At 37.8% G+C, this 20,921-nt stretch overlaps 1 protein-coding gene across 1 annotated transcript in view; it reads left to right on the top strand.

The window, feature by feature from the left end:
* Positions 1 to 1,428: 1,428 nt before the first annotated feature.
* THADA (THADA armadillo repeat containing) overlaps positions 1,429 to 20,921 on the top strand; it is a gene marked incomplete at its 5' end in the record, with an annotated part of 164,022 nt that continues 144,529 nt past the window's right edge. The window contains 20 exons of the mRNA XM_082305213.1: positions 1,429 to 1,504; positions 2,845 to 2,939; positions 3,366 to 3,496; positions 4,267 to 4,415; positions 4,574 to 4,606; positions 5,423 to 5,475; positions 6,435 to 6,621; positions 7,284 to 7,378; positions 7,695 to 7,915; positions 8,892 to 9,583; positions 10,235 to 10,386; positions 10,538 to 10,693; positions 11,854 to 11,976; positions 12,914 to 13,037; positions 14,496 to 14,644; positions 15,502 to 15,709; positions 17,105 to 17,240; positions 17,589 to 17,725; positions 18,145 to 18,303; positions 19,504 to 19,661. Coding sequence (XP_082161339.1) covers positions 1,429 to 1,504; positions 2,845 to 2,939; positions 3,366 to 3,496; positions 4,267 to 4,415; positions 4,574 to 4,606; positions 5,423 to 5,475; positions 6,435 to 6,621; positions 7,284 to 7,378; positions 7,695 to 7,915; positions 8,892 to 9,583; positions 10,235 to 10,386; positions 10,538 to 10,693; positions 11,854 to 11,976; positions 12,914 to 13,037; positions 14,496 to 14,644; positions 15,502 to 15,709; positions 17,105 to 17,240; positions 17,589 to 17,725; positions 18,145 to 18,303; positions 19,504 to 19,661 — 3,234 coding nt within the window. The remainder of the gene's footprint in view (positions 1,505 to 2,844; positions 2,940 to 3,365; positions 3,497 to 4,266; positions 4,416 to 4,573; positions 4,607 to 5,422; positions 5,476 to 6,434; positions 6,622 to 7,283; positions 7,379 to 7,694; positions 7,916 to 8,891; positions 9,584 to 10,234; positions 10,387 to 10,537; positions 10,694 to 11,853; positions 11,977 to 12,913; positions 13,038 to 14,495; positions 14,645 to 15,501; positions 15,710 to 17,104; positions 17,241 to 17,588; positions 17,726 to 18,144; positions 18,304 to 19,503; positions 19,662 to 20,921) is intronic.

Genomic DNA, 20,921 nt, shown 5'->3' with positions numbered 1-20,921 from the left:
GGCGCTGCGCTTCCCCTCTGCTGTCGGCCCCCGCCGCGCCGCGGCCTCCGTGGCGGCGGCCCCGCGGCCCTGCCGCTTCCCCCGGCGGGTGCCGGTGCCGCGGCCCCCCGCTCCCCAGGGCCCGCTGCGCACCGGGCCCGCGCTGCCGCCCGCTGCGAGGCCGCCGGGGCGGGGGAGGCCCCGGGGGCTGCGCCTGAGCCGGCTGCGGCCTGGCCCGGCCGGGGCCCCGGCGGCGCGCTGGGAGCGGCTGCGGGGCGCGGGGTTATTGCGGCCGTCTGGGCGGCCAGGGAGAGGTGAAGCGCTCGCACGGCGGCGGGGCCGGGCTGCATCTGCCTGCGAGGCGCTGCCGGTCGGGCTCGCGTCCCCCTGCGGCCGCTGGCGGGATGGCGGGGCTGGCTGGCGGCGGTGTTACCGCTGCCGGGGGAAAAGGGCTGAGGCTGCCTGTTTTTAGAAGGAAATAAAAGGAGTTAAGCTTTCTAATCACTGCTTACTGGGACTAGGTAATAGATCGGGGCATCTTAGCAGTGTCTGTGAACCTGCGGAGGGAGGGTGCAAAGAAGATGGAGCCAGGCTCTTTTCTGTGGTGGCCGGTGCCAGGACAGGCAGCGGGCACAGACTGGAGCACAGGAGGGTCGCTCTCAACATCAGGTGTGGTGTGAGGGTGCCTGAACGCTGGCACAGGTTGTCCAGAGAGGCTGTGGAGTCTCCCTCCTTGGAAGCATTCAGAAGCCACCTGGACGTGGTCCTGGGTAACTGGCTCCAGGTGGCCCTGGTGAGCAGGGGGTTGGACCAGATGACCTCCAGAGGTCCCTCCCAGCCTCAGCTGTTCTGTGGTAACAAGCTCCTAAGTCAGTGAAACTGCGGCGTACATTAAATTGCCATTACCTTAAAGAAGAAAAATAGCTTGATATTTGTAACCGCCGTTACAGTGAACGCAGAACTGGTTGATATGTTGCAAAGAAACAAAACTGCTTTGCTACGCAGTTCTAACTTTACGTTAATGCAAGTTAAATGGGTTTTGAACTGTAAAACAGAGCAACTGAAGTATTGTGGTGTAATTCCCATCCTTCTGCATGATATCTTCAAACTCTGATCCAGGGGCAGGCCACAGACTACACAACAAGTGCAGTAAAAACTCCAGTGAGACAGTTTGTTGGTCATCCAGCAAACCCTGAAATCCTGCTTTGTGTGTCTTCCGTTTTGTGCCATGAAGTCTGGGTGAATTTTGGACAAAATGCTTGAAATAGTTGAAGTCAATAAAATTAAAGAGAGCTATTATCTTGAAAAAAAAATTACATAGATAATGCAATAAACGTTATTTCAGGACAGTGAAAAGACTATTGTCATAGGAAGTGTTTGCAATTACCCTTTTAAACCAATGTGTCTTTTTTTTTTTTTTTTTGAGCAGGTATCTCTTAATCAGCTAAAATGGTTTTAAAGAAGAAGAAGGAAATTCAGGTAGATGCATTCTTTCTTGATCATCAGCAGCTCGAAAAACTTAAGAGTAAGTGGGATTTTTTTTTCTGAACTAATGTGTAATTTCTTTTTCTGTTAGTAGAATGCATATGAGTGGCTGCTGAAATTGATCTGTTTTTTTTTTTCTTATGTTTTATTTCTATTTTATGTTTTATTTCTAATGTTTTTGTTTTGTGGGTTTTAGATGTGTTTCATCTTTTGTGGTTTGTTTTTATTTTGTAGTGACAATGACTTCTTACCTTGGCAGAGTTAAAAGAATCCTTTAGAGCACTGTGTCTTTGGTTCGAAAGCTCTTTGCTTTGTTTTATCGTTGGTGTGAAGGTGATAGAAGGTCCTACTCGTGATCGCACTTGCAGGCCTGTAATTCAGTGCTACCTGAAGTACTAGCCTTAATATGTGGAATAACACTGAATTTCAAAGAGTCACAGAACGGTTGAGCGGAAGGGGTCTTTGGAGATCATCTCGAGTGTATTTTCCCAGTCTTTGTATTTTCTGTGGTCAACTTGTTTTAAAGATACTGTTCAAATGCTCTTTTATATTTGTATACTGAAGTTACTATGAGGTGCTCCTTGCCTTCTAGTCAGCACTGGTGAGGCCACACCTGGAGTGCTGCATCCAGTTCCAGGCTCCCCAGTACAAGAAATATGGACATACTGTAGAGAGTCCAGCAAAGGGCCACTAAGATGATGAAGGGCCTGGAGCATCCCTCGTATGATGAAAAGCAAGAGAGAGCTGGGATTCTTCAGCGTGGTGAAGAGAAGGCTCAGGGGGATCTTATCAATGTGTAAAAAAAAAAAAATACCTGAAAAGAGGGCATAAAGAAGATAGAGCCAGGCTTTTTTCCATGTTGAACAGTGATGGGGCAGGAGGTGATGGGCACAAACTGAAACACAAGAGGTTCCCTCTGAACATCAGGAACCACTTTTTTTAATGTGAGGATGACTGGGCACTGGCACAGGTTTCCCAGGGAATTTGGGGAGTCTCCATCCTTGGAGGTATTCAGAAGCCATCTGGCCGTGGTCCTGGGCAGCCTGCTACCTGAGCAGTGGGGTTGGACCAGATGACCTCCAGAGGTCCCTTCCAATTTCAACCATGCTGTGATTTTTGTGAAACTGGTCTTCATACTGAAGATGAGGCCTACTATTACATTGCAGTGAAACTTGCGGGTTTTTTTGTTTGTTAGAAAAAAAGTTGATGTTAAGGTGTTGTAAGGTGACTTAAAGGATTGTGGCACCAGTAGAAACTGGAACAGGAAAAAACCTAAGAATTAAGCAGTGATTTCTTATTATAAATTATTGTATTGTAAAGTATTGTTTATACTGCTTATTGTAATTCCTTTCTAAAAAGAGACTCTTCCTCCAAACGTAGGGTTTTCAAAGGCTGAAGAGCAAAACCTGGCATCTCTGCTTCTGCACTGTGCACAGCTGAGCAATGGCATCCAGCAGATCCAGTGTATTAAACAAGTAAGGCTTCACTGTTGTTAGTGTGGTTTTTGGTAACTGACAGCGTGTCATGTGCACTGTTAATGGGAAATACAATTCTAAAGTAAACTCTGTAATGTTTTAAACATTCCTGGAAACAGGTAAAAAGCAGTTGTTGCTGCTGCACGTGCATTAGGTAGAAATGTAGTTCTAGTACGTAAATTAGCAAGGGCTACAGTTACTGAAAATGAGGGAAGGCAAGTGATACCAAGTCTTCTATTCTCTATGTATGTATTTTTGATATCAGAGGTGTTCCTGGAACGTTATTCAACACCTGAAACTCAACAGGGTATGGTAAGGAGAGGACAGTTTTGTGCCATATACTTGGACGAGAGGGAATTCTGCCTCTGTTAATGATGAGGGTATATATCCGGAGTTTTTGTTGATCATGTGTTCTGTCGATTATAGATTATGCCATTGGTAAAGAAGATGGATCAAAACTCTGCATGTGATCCCATGGTTAAAGCTTGTTTGGATATTTTGGGAGAGACATATTTTTCACTGGGTGCGAAGAATCCCTTGAAAAAAGTATTAGCAAGGTAAAAAATTGAATAATAAACCTTTTTTTTTTTTTCAGTGCTCTCCTTATCTAGAAGTCAGTAATTTGTTGTTCACTACAAGTTGTTGTAGTTTAATTACTGAAAATTTGTGATACTGATACGTGAATATGTACTGTTTTTCTTTCTTGCTTAGTTAAAAATCTTAATTATAAATAATACAATATATCACTGGATAAATAATCTTAAAGTGAAGTATTATATTGATCTGTTTCATTACTGGAAAGACAACATAGTATGTAATTAGAACTTTGAATTTTAAAATCCAATATTGAAGTAGAAATTTAAAATACTTCTGCTAAAAAAAGCCTCAACTCTGACAATGTAAAGAGAAGGCTGCTGAGAGGAATTGTAACTAAACTGTGTTTTCTTGCGCCCATTTTTATTGCAATTAAATTTTTCTGTTGCAAAACTACTGTTGTATTTCTTTAGTGAATTTATTACAGCCTTAACATTTTAAGGATGCAGTGCTTAGCTGTCTTCATTTTTATGTCTGAAAACATTTCTTGTCCCATTGAGAGAAGCAGGGCTTCCATCCTGTATTTGGTTGCATGCCAGAGCTTTGCACCCCTTTGACAGGTTTTCTAGCTGCAAAATTAGAACGTGCGTGTTTATTTTAAGACAGAATATGCTTTCATGTGGCAAGCAACATCTATCTATTATTGGAGTTTTAGCTGTCATTGACTTTAGTGAAGTGGATATTTAACACTTCAGTGTGAGCTAACTGATTGTGCTGTTTCTTGCTGTTGCAGTTCACTAAACAGTCTTCCTGAAGAATTTATGACATTAGCTGTACAAAGCTTTGTATGCTGCCTTAGGGAAGAACTGAAAACCACAGACTTATATTTGTACAGAAAAGTACTGGACAACCTTGCTTCCTGTATGGAGGACTTCAGCTTAGGTACAATGTCATTGAATACATTGTCTTCAGGTTTAACTTGCTCAACATTGTTTTGCATCTTGGTGTGGCACTTAATAGTAGTATTTACATCTTTATCTGTGAAAAATAGATTGTATTGGCTAGTATTCACTAGTTACAATGTATTTTCTTTCTTCTAGGTAGAGCGAGTATTAAGAACCTGTTTGAAGAAGGTAAAGTATAAAGTAAAATAAGTTTCATTGTAGATTATTGGGGGGAGGGTTGTGTGTGAAGAAGTAACATGAGGTAGGCATAAAGTTCTATCAGATCTAATTTCCTCCTGGTTAATTTTTAATAACTAGTACCCTCACATGGTACTTTTTTGTCAAAGACTTTCCCTTGATTTGTACCTTTAATTTCCAGGGGTCAGTCTTGCTTTGTTGAGCAGCCCTAGATATAAATCTGGAAAGGTACTAGTGAGTTATTCTTCAAGGGCTGGGAAGTCGATGCTACTTTACGGGAAGTATTCTCTGTCCCTGATGAAGCTGGGTGTGGTAACACTGAGCTGTTGACAGCCAGTCTTGACCATAGCAAGCCTAGGCCTGCTGTGGCAAGAATTTTGTTTGGCAATAATTTGACAGAGGTCTGATCTGCTGGTAATACAGGGTAACTTGACATGTTGTGCCCTCAGCATGCAGATAATGTTCACAGCTTCCTGTGGACCTTTTATTGCTGCTCTGGCTTTAGCTCTTGGTAATTTCAGCTTTTCATTGAGGAACCAGAACTCTCAACACCTCACAGGATTAGGCCAAGTGGGTTGGAAACTCATGTTTTGCACCAGGCAGTCGCAAAACAGCTTGAGATTTTGCTTTAGCATTGCATCTTTGGATCTGCACTGTAATTTCAGTTGAATTTGTTCATGGAGTGGGAGAAACACCTCTGCATGGATAACTGTTCGTCGTGTCTGTGTATGATGTGTTTGTGTGATTGCTGGAATTTTTCTGTTCTATTTCTCTTTTAAATAAATTCATAACAATTATTTTCACTAGTTCTTCAGTTTCTGCAGAAGTCACTGCTTGGCATACAGGAAGAAAACAGGCAAGTGAATTCAATATAAGCTGTATTTTATCTGGTTTTGTTTCACTCTTGCAAGATAATCTGGTATGGTTTGGAATATCACTTTGATAGCCATACGCTGATGAAAGATGGGAATGTCATTTTACAATGACACATATTTTAAATAAAAACTGCTGATGAGTTTCTTTTCTTTTGTGGCAATATGATGATACAAAGTAAGAGAGGAAAGGAGGAAAATTAAAGGTGGTAATATTTAGGGCGCTGATACTGTTAGAACTACTACTTTTGAGGGAGGCCTTTGAGTTGTGGTTTCACTATCTGAATTGTGACTGAACACTGTAATTAATAGATACACTTATTAAAATTCAGGTAGAGTAATACTCTCCCACTTCCCATGAGTGTTTAATTCAGTATTGATATATATATTTAGTCTGTCACAGCAGTCATGTCTTGACATTTTCTAGCATTGCATAAAGTAAAGCCTCTTCACTGTGGTCTCTCATCATGTACCCAGAGGAGAAGGGTGCTTAATGGAGTGTTTTCCACATGAAAAGTTTACGTGTTGTCTGTCTTCACATTAGAAGAAAGTTGAATCATAGAAATACGCTCGTGCATGGAGGAACTGCTTGAAAAATGAGAAAGGAGCAGCACTGTGTTCGGTTCGTCTTTTTGGAAAGTTTTTGGAAAAGCTCAGCTCTGCTCAGGCAGAATCAAATGACTGAAAATTTGTCGCAGGAACCTGCAGAAACTGTGGCAGAATTTGTCATTATGTTTAACTTCATTTTAAAACTCTGCCCTTGAGTCTGCTTCTTGTGTTCCTATAGTTACATATCTGATCAACTCAAACAATACATTAGTTATTACCATTAATTCTGTCTGAAGTTGGCAGAATGTAGTTTTCTGGGGATGGTGAAGAATGATTTTCATTTCCTTTTTGTGTGTATGTTTGTCTTTTTCTTTTTTTTTTTTTTTCTCCACAGAAAGAATCATGGAAATCGTATTGTTCAGACTCAGTTGATGCACGATTTACTGATAGCCATTAAAGTTTCAATGATGCTTGTACAGAAATTACAAGAAAATATCCAGGGACGTCTTTGGAAACACCAGGAATCTTTTGTTTGGCAAAGTATGTGTAGTTTACTGAAAAGCTCCACAAACTTTCTAATGGATGGTAAGTTTAATAACATTCGAAACCAAATATTTTTATTAAGTCAGTCTTGTTGTCTTTGTAGTAAACACAACCTGTATATATAAAAACTTAGTTTACCTTGAATGGAAATTGAACTGCTGAGACTAATGGGACTGGGAGCAGTAGTAGGTCTTTCAGCAAGCTATGATTTGTAGATTGTAATTTTGGAGTGTAGAGTTTAACTTGTCCTACTACAAAAAACCAAGGTAAACGCTATTACTAATAATTTAGAAACTAACAAATACTTTTGAGACTCACCAAATATCTGCCTCCAAAAATTTATGTATCTGTATGAATTACGCTGTCAGAACTATTTATTGGTGCACTATAACTAATTATGTTCGCTTCTTAGATATTTTTGTACAGTAGAATTTAATATAAATGTCAGTAGGCTCTGCCACAGTCGTCCTTGTCTTACTGGGCAGTTCTATATTTTCTATCTGTTAGAAGGTATTAGTAGTTTCCTATTACACTGGAGTATAAATTTGTTAATACTTGTGATCCAAGTGGACACTACAGATTTGTCATTATACAACTACAAGTAGTCTAGGAAAATTCAATACCATCTTTATAATTTTGATACATAGTTCTAGCACACAATGTTTGCTGCACTCTAATGCAAAATACCTTTCTCTGCCATGTAGCAACTCTCCTGCAAACTGTTCAGGCTACCTCAGGACTGGCTGTTATTCTGTTTACTAAAGCTATGTATGAGCCAGTTGAAGAATTACCTTCTTTGGTAAGTGTATTTCTTCGCTAAAGACTGTGAAATGTCATAGTGTCGTTAATCAGTGCTACCAGTGTTTTTCAGAGGCTTTGCTGATACAGATAGCAGGACTTGCCAGCCTCTGTATCAGTCTTTTGCTGGAGTGTAAATCCTTTATTCTCTCCTTGCTGTATGAAATAATAAGACTAAGGTTTTGAATTTGAGAAAAAACAATGTAAAAAATAATGGAAAACAGAAATCTCTTCAGATCTTCTGAGATTCTGTTATGCGCAAAATAGCTTTTCCCCTGTGCTAAGATACTGTAATGGGTGTTATTTTGCTATTACAGGTCAGTGGCTTGCTGCTTGGGTCAGTGAAACATGCAGGCGTGCCAGCGTGGTTTGTGAGTAACTGTGGGACTCTGTGTACGGAAGAGCTCCCTGACTCGGTCCTTCTCTTTCTTTGCCATGGAGCACTGGCTATGCTGGAATGGAAAAATGGCAGCATGGGTGAAAACGGAGAGAAACTGTTACTCGATATCGCATCAGTCTTGCTGTCTTTGAGTTCAGAGTAAGCCTGTTGTTCTGATTTGTATTGTTTCATGTTTGGGAGGAAGGGGATGATCTTTTTACTTGTATTTTTGCACAGCTTATATGGTCCCGGTGGAATACCTCTTTGATGTTTTCAGTGTAATGATATTAGTTTGTGCCACAGATTGTCTCATCTTTTTACTATATTCAGAAAACCATGAGTTTGAAAGACATGTTATCTTGATATTGCATAGATAGTGCTAAGTTACAATTTTCTCTTGCATGCTGAAATGAAATTTTGTTTCTCCAACGTGGGATTAGTTTATCAGCTACCTGATGGTAAGGTGTGGCCGAATCAGTTGTTACGTATACAGATAAACTTCAGTTTCAGGACATCACCTTTTATGCTTTTAAAAGTACAGAAGAAAACAAAGTGTGCCAATGAGTGGAATACTTTAAGTAAGATGAGTTGGTTTTTTTTCTGGTTGCAAGCTTTGACTGCTTGCATCTAATGGACTACCAGCACTATTGGATAGGAGATTAAAACGTGTATTCAGTTCCACCTTTGTTCATGCCTTGGAGGTCAGTTTTGTGATTTTGTTTTTGCACATATGGTACTCAGTTTTTATGGTTTTATATGGCAATGAAAAGTTTTCCTTATATTTTCAAGAAGCATGCAATAACCTAATGCTCAAATATTAGCATGTGGGTATTAAGTTTTAGCTTTAAAATAGCAAGTGTAGTGGCTTGCCAGGTTTCTTTTCCCCATATTTAGGGGTTTTAGCTGTGACCAGTTAACAGCATATCAGGTAAGTAACCATACTCTTTGCAACATCCAATTCATCACCTCCTTTTTGTGTTAGTTCCTTTTCTTCAGTGAATGGTTAATGTCTCCTTACCTGTTTTAGTGTGAGGTAAACTAATGTGATGAATGATTTTTTGAAATAAAAAAATTATTTTTTGAAAAAAATGACAAATGCAAATAATGAACTTTTTTTGTTTTTTCTTTCTAAAAGGTTGAAAGAATCCAGTATGGCAACGTCTTTGTCTAGAATCCTTGCTATTTGGACTAATTCTGCACTGGCTGCCCTTGTTTCAGGCTCCCCAAATCTAAAAATCAAACTTAATGGGAACTCGGACGTAATTGGGAAGCTGCTGGAATACATTTATACACACTGGGAACACCCTCTGGATGCTGTTAGACACCAAACCAAACTGATATTCAAGAATCTTCTTCAGATACACCGAACCACCATTACTGGATCCAATGAAAAATCAGACCCATTCTTTGCAAGGCTGATGAAGCATTTACTAAGCTTGGAATGGCATGTAAAAGGGAAATATGCTTCTCTTGGCTGTCTTGTGGAGTGTGTGGGCACTGAAAACATACTACAGTTGGACAGAACAATTCCAGTACAAATCTTGGATGTGATGAATGATCAGTCTCTTGCCCCCTATGCTAGTGATCTTTTGGAAACCATGTTTACAAATCACAAAGCCCATTTTACTTTGAGTTTTCCAGAAAGCACCTGGATTGACCAGTGGCATGACATCTGGGTTTCTCCTCTTCTAGTAATACTGTGTGAAGGGAACCATGACCAAACTACTTATATAATAGATTACTATTTACCAAAATTGCTCAAATGTAGCCCTGACAGTCTGAGCTACATGATTAGAATTCTTCAGGCTTCTGCAGATGCTAATCTAGGTAAGAAAATAAATATCGTATTTGTAATTATGATTTTTTAAAAAAAAAATAATCTCAGAAATGTGATTTCTGATCTATTATTATTAGAAGTAATTTGGGAGAAAAATTCCAGATAGTTGTTATTGCTGTTAGTATTTCGAAGTGGAATTCATAATAATCATAAATGTGTCTACATGTCATGAGCAAAATAATTAGTATTCTAACTGTGGGTGCTTTACTGTTCTCTTTACATGCCAAGCTGTGTTACATATAGGTACTTTTTCCTACTATTTTTCTGTTCTGCTGTTAATTCTTACACAGGTGTGTCGAGTAACAGGGCTTTACAGATTGTTTTCTGTTACAAATATGTGGAGATAAGAGTTATGATTCTCTTGTAGTTTTTGACGTAATTTAGTGTAATTCTAAAAGAAGGGTTTGTGAGACCTCACAAGGTCCTTTTTTTGTATGACATGTTCAAGACAAAACTTTTTGGGAACAAGGCGATTTAGAACTAGTTTAATCTATGACAGATGCTGTCTTTTGGGGTTTATGCGGTAAAAAAATAAAAGAGGGATAGGGGTCATGTGTTGGAAGTATGGGAGTTTCTGACAGGCATTGCAATTAGTACATTGTTTAATCAAACTAACTACTACTGGTTTTCATTTTCTTTAGGCTCTCGCAGTACTAGAGGAGCTCTCGGGGCACTAATGGCATGCCTAAGAACAGCCAGGGCTCATGGACACCTGGAATTTTCAAATATCATGAGCAACGGTCTTGTATCAACTGAATGTATAAAACAGGGTCTAGTTCATCAGCACAATCAGGTAGGGGGACAGTCTTTTTTTTTGTGTGTGTGTGTCTCTAAATTAGAAGAATTGCTTCAATTCTAAATACTGTGTCAGCATTGTTTTAAAACAAAGGCATCATCATAGGTGCCTGTAACTCTTTTGCGGTTAACATCTAAATATCTTTCAGGTTTGCATTGATGCTTTAGGTTTACTTTGTGAAACTCATCGTAGCACCGAAATAGTGTCTATGGAAGAAATGCAACTCATTCAGTTTTTTATGATGTACAACTTGAACAGCCAGTCTCCTTCAGTAAGGCAACAGATAGCTTCTTTACTGAGAAAGGTAATTTCAAACTATAAACAATGTCTAATGTGCCTATTATATTAGTTATATAGCATTTAAAAAAATTCTGAGTATGTTATGAAGTTGCTCATCTGAAAGAGTAGATGCTCTAAGACCAAGACTATGCTGTATGCAGTACCCAACTGAATGGTGATAGGTCATCACAGGCAAGGATAAATTAAGTGATAGGTACAGTAACTTGATCATGAATGGTAGTGAGCATTACTTAATCTGTTAGTGTATGCATACTTTACCAATAGCAACGCAATGTGCCGTAGAGTAAGCAATGAACCTCGTGTTGCCTTTGTTGTGGACTAAGAGTGTGCTTATGTAGACTTACCAGACCTCAGGCAAATTCAGTCACTTGATGAGCCTCAGCAACCTGACTCGGAAGACCAGGTAGAGGAATATTAAGGGAACAGCATGACATGTGGCTGTGCTGTTACAGTCTGCAGGGACTGAGTGTGACAACATTGTGGAAGTTGCCAAGGTCACATGTAGATCATGGGAGAAGGATATGGATAAAAGAGGAAACCATGTATGTATGAAGAATGCTTTGGAAGATGGTAATGGCAAAAGAAAGCAGTGTGGAAGGAGAAAATAATTAATTTGAGACGGGAAAAATGAGGGAATAGGTTTGGCAGAAACAAAAGAGAAGTCCATCTCTTTCCATTCTTGCCTGGTGCAGACTGAGGAATATGAGATGGAAAAATTGTGTTAGAGGGAGTGTAATAAGAAAGGAAATAATACTAACGGGTAATAAAAGAGCTGGGGGAAGCACTCCTGAGGTGAGTCAAACTCTGTAAGAGACACTGAAGCTATAAAAATTACATGCATTAATTGAGCTTTTTTTATAGGGGAACATATGTTCCACAGAAAATGGGGAGGTGGGAGGAGAAGACTAGGCATGAATTTAAGGAGGAAGATGGAAGAAGGTGTTGGAGGTGCAGAAGGAGTGGTAAAATCTTGGTCACAAAAGAGATAGGGAGAAAAAAACTTAGTTTTGGAGTGGAGAGAGGTTCTGTTCTGTGTCATACCGTATGCAAACTTTTTAAAAATTACAAGCAATATGATCTGGAAAATAAGCTGAAAATCCCGCTTTCCCTTATTTAACTGTCAGTGATTCTTGCCTTACCTATGTTTTGCTTTTGTTTTAAAAGTTATTTTGCAGGATACAAGAAAGTTCCCAGGTGCTTTATAAGTTGGAGCAAAATAAAACCAAGCAAGAGTTACTTGAAAACTCAACTAAAAGGCATCCTGTGGGGATTTTGCAGCAATATAAGGTAAGTTAGACTACTAGAGATGCAGATATAAGGGGTGAGATAGCATTTCTGAAAGATAGTTCAGTGTTCTTGAGAACACCTCTGGGTAAGTTAAGCCATGTCTGTGCTAGGAAATAGTGCAGTGCAGAAGGAAGAAACTTGTAAAGCAAAACAGTGCTGAAGACCTTGTCCACTCTGGATGCACTTACGCAAGCTAATTTTGACTAAATGTACTGTTGTCTCATGAACTGAGTGCCTGTTAGTATTTGGAGGGTATCTTTAAGGTTAATTTTGTCCAAAAGCAAGAAAGGTTATTTTCTGAGGGATTGCTCCACGATGTGAACTGGAACAGCAGTAAGTGGGGATTGACTGGAGATGGACCCACAATTCAAACTAAAATTTTCAGGTAAATATCCTGTCAGCTGCTGGCAGTTCAGTAGCAAGTTTTAAATGATGTGCGTTACTTGGGCTTGAAATAAGGATCCATTTGAGCTTCAGCCTTTTTCTAGCTTTCCAGAATGATCAGTGAGGGAATGAATGACAGAGCTTCAGTGCAAAGACTTCTGTGTGAAGGCTTCTTTTGTATTTGTCCTTTTTTCCTATTTGAAGGCTCACATAATCAGTTTCTCTGTGTTAAACCGTTTCTTGTCTTGAGTTCTGCTTTTCTTGTTCAACTCATTTTCAAGGTTTTGATACAATGGCCATTTTTTGTGGGAGTGGGAAAGGGTAACTTTTTTTTTTAAAAAAAACAAGCGATTCTCCAGCATTCACTGTACTCTAGGAAACAAGAAATTCGTCAGTGCTATGAAGGTAGGCCTCCCATTCTTCCAAAAATTACCTGTGAGGTCATAATTTCTTGGTAACATGTAAAGCAGAATGTCTTGAATTCAGTTACTTAGACTTTTGTTTGTAGGGCAGCAAGTAAACTGTCTTAAATTTTTTTTTTGTGATTTTTCAGGATTTCATGTCATCTGTATGTGACAGACTTTTTGAGGTACTGTTTCCCGGTTCATCACACCCAACCAGGTTTTCTGCACTAACTATTTTAGGATCAGTAGCAGAAATATTTTCTGTTCCAAAAGGTGAGAAGCCTAATTTATAGGCTGTAGGAATGGGAGGTATTAAAGAAGATTCTCTTATGCCAGGTAGTCAATTTCTGTCAAAGTAAAATGGTGTTCTTTGTCCTTAATTTCTGTGGCATTTCCTGTGTCGCTTTCATTTTACCTGAAAGAAGGATAGTAAGTTTTATGGGAAAATGGAATATTGAAGTAAATGCAAATATTGCCTGTTGAATATCTTCCATAAATTGGGGTTTTCTTGCATAGCCTGTTTTTTTTGCAAGGTTTTTCAATTTTATTTTTTTTTGTTATCGTGAAGAAAACTTTTGGACAAGATTCAATATATTTGATAATTTTACCTCCTTTTCCTCTTTTAGCATCTTGGTAATATGTAATATGTAATTTAAAACGTTGAGACCATAAAAACTAGATTGAAAAGGCTTGCATATCCTTATGATGCTACTATACTAAATAAGGAACAATTTAATTGGACAGTTTATGATGTTGTGCTGCTGTTATTTTGAATTTTCTTCACAATGTTATGACAACCTCCATTAAGAAGTATTAGTTAGAGCCTTGGATTATTGATGGTCTTGCCAAATCTTGTCTCTGGATCATACGGCCAACATAAAAGTAGGTTTTCAGTCCTAAATTGTAACTTTTTTTTTTTTTTAAAGAAATGAGACATGTAAGATAAAAGTTGATTTTGAGAGGGAAGAAAAAAAGTGCCTTCTTGGTATATCTTTTATCAAAACCCCTGATAAATCGTGAACACATCAATTTTATTATTATGAATTTGTGGTATGTTGTTGCTGTTTTTTTTTAATAGAAAATTGTATTGAGAGTTGTTTACAATAGCAGCTTTAGGATTTCAGAAGCCTGACATTACTTCTGTAAAGGAGTTTTAGCTGTTGTTGTGTTCTGTGCTGGAATGTGGTGCACTTGTTTACATCTTAAAATTTCTGGCTTCTTTACAGCATTAGGTCAGTCACCAGAAGTTATGACTCCTTTTAAATAGAAATTAAAAGCAAAAAATTGTAATAGCTTCCATTTTAGGGGATTGTTCCTATGACATAAAGAACCCCAAAAACCAAACCCCAAAACACACTGAAGTTTTAAACCTTTTTTGAGAGGAATTATTTTTCTAATATTACATACTTCCAGGAAAATAATTTTTAAGCAAAGCTAAAATAAAGGTTATTTTCAATGCTGAATGAAATGTGAATAAATGGGATTCTGCTTTTGGCAATAAGTTACTTTCTGTATTACTGAGAGTCATATTTTGGATATGGTAATCTTTTCTTTTCAACAGTAAACATGGCATTTTAAGACCTATTAAGAGAAGTAAGTAATATTAAAATAATGCTTTAGCTAAAATTTTTTTAATGCCTCTTTTAGTATAGCTAAGCAAAATGTGAATACAGTGCTTATTCTGGAAAGAATTACAGCAAAACTATGTAAGGCATTGATTTCTTTGAACAGGCCAGGCACAAGTTTTTCAGTTGGATCAGGAGATGGATTCTACTCGTATCCGAACTTTGATCCAGTGTTTTGCCAGTACTTTTGAGGAAGTAAAAGTTCTGGCATTTGGGCTTTTGATGAAACTGCGTGATGTTGCATTTAATTTACAGGTATGCCATCAAAAACAGTTCAAAGGGAGTAATTTCATGAAGAACGAATGTTCTGTATTATACCAGGTACTTGGGTTAGGTAGAAAGCGTAATTCCTGAAAATTAGATGTCGGTCCAAGTTGCCTACAGTAGTGTTCATTGCTAGCATCTTCTGTATGTTTTTAGACAGCTTCTGCCCTTACCTACGGAGGCTTGTTTCACTAATGGGTGAAGCAGTTTGGGAGGTGCATTGGGTATGACTATCAGCGATCAGAGAAATAGTTAATGCAAGCTCCTTGCTTAGCTGTGACTTCCCTGTGTAAGGGTTGGAAGCATTTTGACTTGGTTACTCTTCCATTTTAAGAAATTCAGCTTTGTGTTTCTTTTCCTTTGTGATTGGTCTCAGATTTCGCTATCTGATTGTCTTTTTTAATTTCTCCCAAAGTTTGCCCTTTTGACTCGATACCGATTTTTCTGTTTATTACTTCATAAAAAGTTACTTTTAAATTCATAAGTATTGGTGAACAAATACTGTTTCCTGATAGACTATGCTTCTCTGTGATGTCAGTTAGCAGATAAAACAGCATTTTGGAAAAACAAAACTAAACAAAACCATCCTCCTGTGAAGTGCAGTGTGTTTGAATACTGCTTTATAAATGACTGTCCCCATCCTGAGTGTGTATGTAATTGTATCTTTGCTAAATACGTACACATGCATGTTTTGAGTGTAAGGTGATCAGTGTACAAAATAAGTGTTTCTTAAGAAATACCAGCAAACTTACTGAAAAGCAGGTTCTTAGATTCCAGGGTGCGAAGTAGCTTAATTAAATCAATATGGAAGCTCAATAAAATGAGCAATACTGTTTGTTTTTTTTCAGGATTCTGAAAATCTAGGTCTATTCCAAGCAGCAATGGATCTTAGCACAAGTACCAAGCCATATGATTGTGTCAGTGCTTCGTATTTGTTGAACTTCTTAGTACATCATAAAGGACTACAGCATATTTGTTTAGGGAAATGGGTTGAACATAACCCCCAGATGGATGAAAGCACATCAGTAAGTACAGTGGAGAAGAACACTTTAGCAGGTAAGCTTTTGGGGAAATGACCCCCTGTGTTTTTTATATTGATGTGGAACCTTACTGCTTTTCCTTAAGGCTTTTGGTAGGAGGCATAATGAGTAAGAGATGCTTAGTTCTAGTAGGATTTTAAGTATATTTTGTTTTGCTGTTAAGAAGCCAGGTGCCTTAGTAAGATCTTAATTTAGTCCTGTTCATGTTAAGGCTATTGAATGTTCTTCAAAGATGGCTTTTGTTATTATTTTAATCCGAGGGAAAGTGACATTGAGGCCCTGGTAGCTAGCCTGATGAAGCTGTGCCCTTGAAGTGCAGGAAAGGAACCTCTGCCTCCTCTGAGAGCTCGCTTACCCAGAGCGAAGGCAGCTGTAGTTGGTCTGTGTCATGTTCCCGTACTTGATATTTGCAGCGCTGCCCCTTGGAACCATTTTTCTGAGTGGTTTGCAGTCCTGCACATACATTTCTGTAGTAATGAGCTTTGTTTGTATGTGGAATATTTTTATTTGGTTTAGTGCCTCTGGATGAAAGCTGAGAGGCTCTAGATCTGGCAGATTCGGCAAATTTTTTAAACAGACTTCCTCCACCTTTTGTAATTTGCAATAAAAGTAAAATCTTTAAATTCATTATTTGTAATAAAGCTTTGGATGTAACTTGTAGTAAACACTCTGTTGTATACTTTTTTGTGCCATTATTGGCTTCTCTACAGATGCTTATTAATACTTTCTTCATATGCAGTGAAATCACATTTTTTTGAGACATGGTTGTGCTTGCCATAAATAAAGCAAATGCATGGGTAACCTCATGTGTCATTGGTACAGAAACCTCCTGTTGTTAGTTATCCGTAATTTGTTATTTGGGTCTGTAATTCATTCTGGTTCTGACACTGAGATGCTGCATGGTATAAATATAAATAAAAAAGGCACATGTATCCTTGAAAATTGGGCAGGTTCTTTAGTGGTTAATGTAAGATTCAAATACTTAATCGTAAACTTCCAATCTTTAATATTCTACTGAACTGTTTGTTATATTAACCTGGCTGTAAGGGTGAAGTCTGACTTTCAGTATGTCTTAGGTAACTTCTTTTGACTTCATTATGAGCTCTGGGATTATCCCTGAGTATAGGATCTGGGCTGTGCTTTTCACAGCTGCTGTTTGATTTGGATAGACAGACTAAATTGATTATAACTAATACTGCTGGAGTTTAGGTAACTGAAAATCAACAATAACTTTTTAAATTACAAAAGAGTGAAAAGCATAAACAAGGAAATTGCTGTGTATTTTCTAATGAATTGTTGTGTAAACAGACTTTATTTATTCCTATTTCTTCCAAGCAGATTTGTTTCTTAGAAAGTACAATATATGTATGTATGTATGTATACTGCAAATCTGTACTTTTTAAAATTTTAGTTATCAAGCTTTTGTTGGTGAATGTTGAAGAAGAAATATTTCAAGCTAAGAAGTCTCTGCTTCAGGCCGCAGCATCATTCCCAATGTACGGGAGAGTGCATTGTATAACTGGGGCTTTGCAGCAATTACCTTTTAAGTGAGTAAAAAAATACTGCTAAATAGTAAGTCGTAACTCTGTATTTAAGCACAGTGGAAGAGCTGCTCAGGAAAATATAAAAGCATACGGTGTTATCTGTAACGAAATCCAGTACCTGCGGGTTTTAGAACTCTTGCTGGCTGCTGCACTGTTGAGCTAGCTGTTGGATACTTCCTTTGTATGTGTTAAACTCAGTCTTACGACTTTTCAAACTGTACCCTATTTTTAGTTTTCATAAATACTGTTGCAGAGGTGTTTGTAATTTCAGTTCGTTCTTTTAAATATAAAATTATTTTTAATCCATGTTGTGTTGTTTTTTGTTTGTGACTTTTTTTTTTTTTTTTTAAGTAACTTGACATTGGTAGCTGAATGGAAGGAAATGGTGGCCAGGCTCATTCTGATGTCATACAAACTCTCTGCTGTAGTATCACCAGTAGTGCAGAGCTCATCACCAGAGGGTCTTATTCCAATGGATAGTGATTCAGGTAAACAAGCAAATAAACAAAACCCAAAAAGAATTCTGTTAAAATCTGGAGCTCCTGAAGTTCTGTTTGTCTTACAGCGATTCAGAACTAGAGCTAGCACCCCTCCCTTTCAATTTCTCATTTTATGTCATAATCTTAAGCCACTCTTGTAACTTCTGATAGAGGTTGTCTTGACTTCTGCACTAAAAAAAAAAAAAAGGCATTTGCAGATTGTGTTGTTGCATCTGTTTCAAAACTGATGACTGTAAAGTCCAGTTTTCTTTCTTCCTTAATCCTTGTAATCACCATAGTTTTATATTTGTTTATTAGTGCTAATAGCTTTCTTCTGTACTTACATACCCAAAATGAATTACATTTGTATAAAGAACTGGAAGTAAAAAACAAAACTATCTTTAATATTACTCTTGTTTAATGTGTAGAAAGTGCAGGTCGTCTGCAGATGATCCTGCATGAGATACAACCGCAAGACACGAACGATTATTTTACGCAAGCAAAAATTTTGAAAGAACACTGCAAAGTAGAGTCTGAAAAGTTGGCTGACCACAGGCCAATGGAAAATATTTGCACAGAAATGAGAGGTAAATCCAATGCTGTATTAGTAATTAAATCAAGATATTTTTTATAGAGCAGGCATTTTACATGGGTGATCGAAATTGGACGTTACTTGCTCCATATAATGTTTCACTTCTTCAATAAATCTGTCAGAAGCTAGTTATTCATGGGCATGGTTTTAAAGACTAATTCACTGTGTTTCTGGGAGATTGTGGTTAATCTCTCTTACAGCACAAGTGAAAATTAGTTGTTTTGATATGGGCCTAGACTCTATTGCCTTAACTGCACTGGCCAGGTGATCTTTAACACCTTTTCTGTCAAGCAATGCTTTTAATGTGTTTCTTGTTGAAAGGTGTTACTGTGATTTCCCTCTCCAGTGTACACAAGACTAGTGGGGAATATGTTTGTGCAATAAAACTTGTTGGATGAAATTACATAAGCAGAAGCTTCTGTTTGAAAGATTGCCGTGGTAAAATGTTAGATAGTATTTGTCTGCTTTCATGAATAGCAGCTATGAAATTGAGCCTTACCATGATAAAGGAATTGTGAACTTTGGCGTATTTAGTGTATGCCAGCATAAATTTATAGAATATCTGTACATTTTTAGGTTTAATAGTTATGCAAGCTTTTTAAGTCTTAAATATTTGAACTTTCTTTCCTTGCATTTCCCCCCCCCCCCCGTGTTTACAATAGTTTTGGTTGGGCCATGTGTTTTGTTTCATGTCTGCAAATATGTTGAAGTGGCACGGTGGCCACCAGATGGGGCTGTTGCATTAAAAACTTTATGGCTTTGCCAGGCCTCTTTCTATGGCACATGGGTTAAAACCCGAGTAACATACAGTGAGTGACAGATTGATGATTGACGTGGAGTTTGTTGCAGCCTGGGCTCCGAAGTTGTAGGTGTTTGTATAGTTCAGTGTGCAGGTGAATACAAATTGTGGCCAAAAGACCTCTGCTCTTTACAATATCAGTTTCCTGGTGAAGTGGTATACTGCTGCCTTTTCCAAGTGGAATAAAGTACAGTGAGTATTCAGGAGTGGAGCAGTTAGGGTCAGCAGAACTGAATTATCTTTTGGGTTCACAAGTTTAGACTTTTTTTTTTTTTTTTTCATAGTTAATTGTGTTTTGTGATCTGGCATAAATCAAGATCAGGCTAAATGAAATTTAAATTACAAGTCTGTGAACCTTGAGTTACGCTATTACATTTATTGATTTTTATTTTTAAGGTAAAGAAAGACAAACATGTGATGTCACAGCCCAAATGGTTCTTGTATGTTGCTGGAGAAGCATGAAGGAAGTATCTCTGCTCTTAGGGACACTGTGTAAACTTCTCCCTTCACAGGCTGCATCTGAACCTTCAGATGGACTGATTACTGTAGAACAGGTAGGGAAGTCTTATTATAAAACCTTCGCTTTCTGGCAGGGAGGGAAGGCAGTTTTCAGAAAACTTTTTTCTTAAATGTACATTCTGTGCGGGATAAGTATTTTTTTTTATTTTATTGCCATGTTCTTCTCATGGTTTTCTTGTTTTATTATACTTGGTTAACAGTCCACTTTTTGGTAAAGTGGTATTCAGAAGGCATAACTATAGTAGTAATAGATGAGTGAAGAAATTATTATACATGGCTAACAAACTCAAGGAATATTCATTCTAATTGTACTGGGTTATTTATAAGGTATATGCTGTGTTCAGGGATACCAATGCGCCTCTCTCTATGTCTAAAAAGTATTGGTATATGTTAGGCATTAATAGAGTTGCTAAAAATCTTCTAAACTGACTTATATTTAAAGTGTATTTTTTGTTTCATTTTGAACCCTAGATGTTGGGATTTTGCTTAAAGCACTTCATTAATTGAACTTCATAATCAATAATTCTGAAAGTCAAACATGCTGCCTAGTCGTAGTCTTGGCCTATGTAGAAGACTGAATTATGAATGTTGTATATAATGTGACTCTATTTCCTTCAATTTTTTTGATTTAAGAGATCAGAAATGTTAATATGCCATCTGGGTGTCTTGTAGAATGTTGAGTGCAGTGTTTACAAGAAATTAGATTACCACAGGCATTTATTTGGGAAATATTTTGTGTTTATTAAATTTCTGTTTTTAATTGATGAGCTTTTCATTTCCATATGGTTTCAACAAAACTAGTTTCTACATGGAAGATTGAAATACATGAGACATACTACTTTTTAACCTCTTTTTCTTTCCAACTGAAAGTATTTATTTAGTTTTTCCTCAGGTGCTAGAACTTTCTGTCATGAAATAAATAATTGCATAATGTACTCCAGATCTAATTTCTTATGTTATCTAATGTTGTGGTGCATTGGAAATAATGTTAGTGTCTTTATTCTTGCATTGTCTCTAGCCTTCATGTTTTCATCTGGTTAACAGCTGTGCTTGTATTGTTGCAGAGGTCTGGAGGGTAGATGAGAGAACAGATCTGTGTTTCCACCATTATGTTCCTTAATCTGCTCCAAGTCAAAAAGGAATTGGTATTTTAGAATGCATCGGCTCTAACCGTAGCATCTATCTTTATTTAGAAAGCAGACATTACTAGTTGCCCTTTCAGAAATGCTGTGTTATTAAGCATCATATCTTCTTTTCCTATAGATGCCTCATTAGATTCTTTATGCTTCTGACGT

The sequence above is a fragment of the Platalea leucorodia genome, assembly GCF_965183815.1.
Source record: "Platalea leucorodia genome assembly, chromosome: 3".
Lineage (NCBI taxonomy): Eukaryota > Metazoa > Chordata > Aves > Pelecaniformes > Threskiornithidae > Platalea > Platalea leucorodia.
Note: the sequence above shows the minus strand (reverse complement) of the source record. Positions and strands in the feature narration are given on the sequence as shown.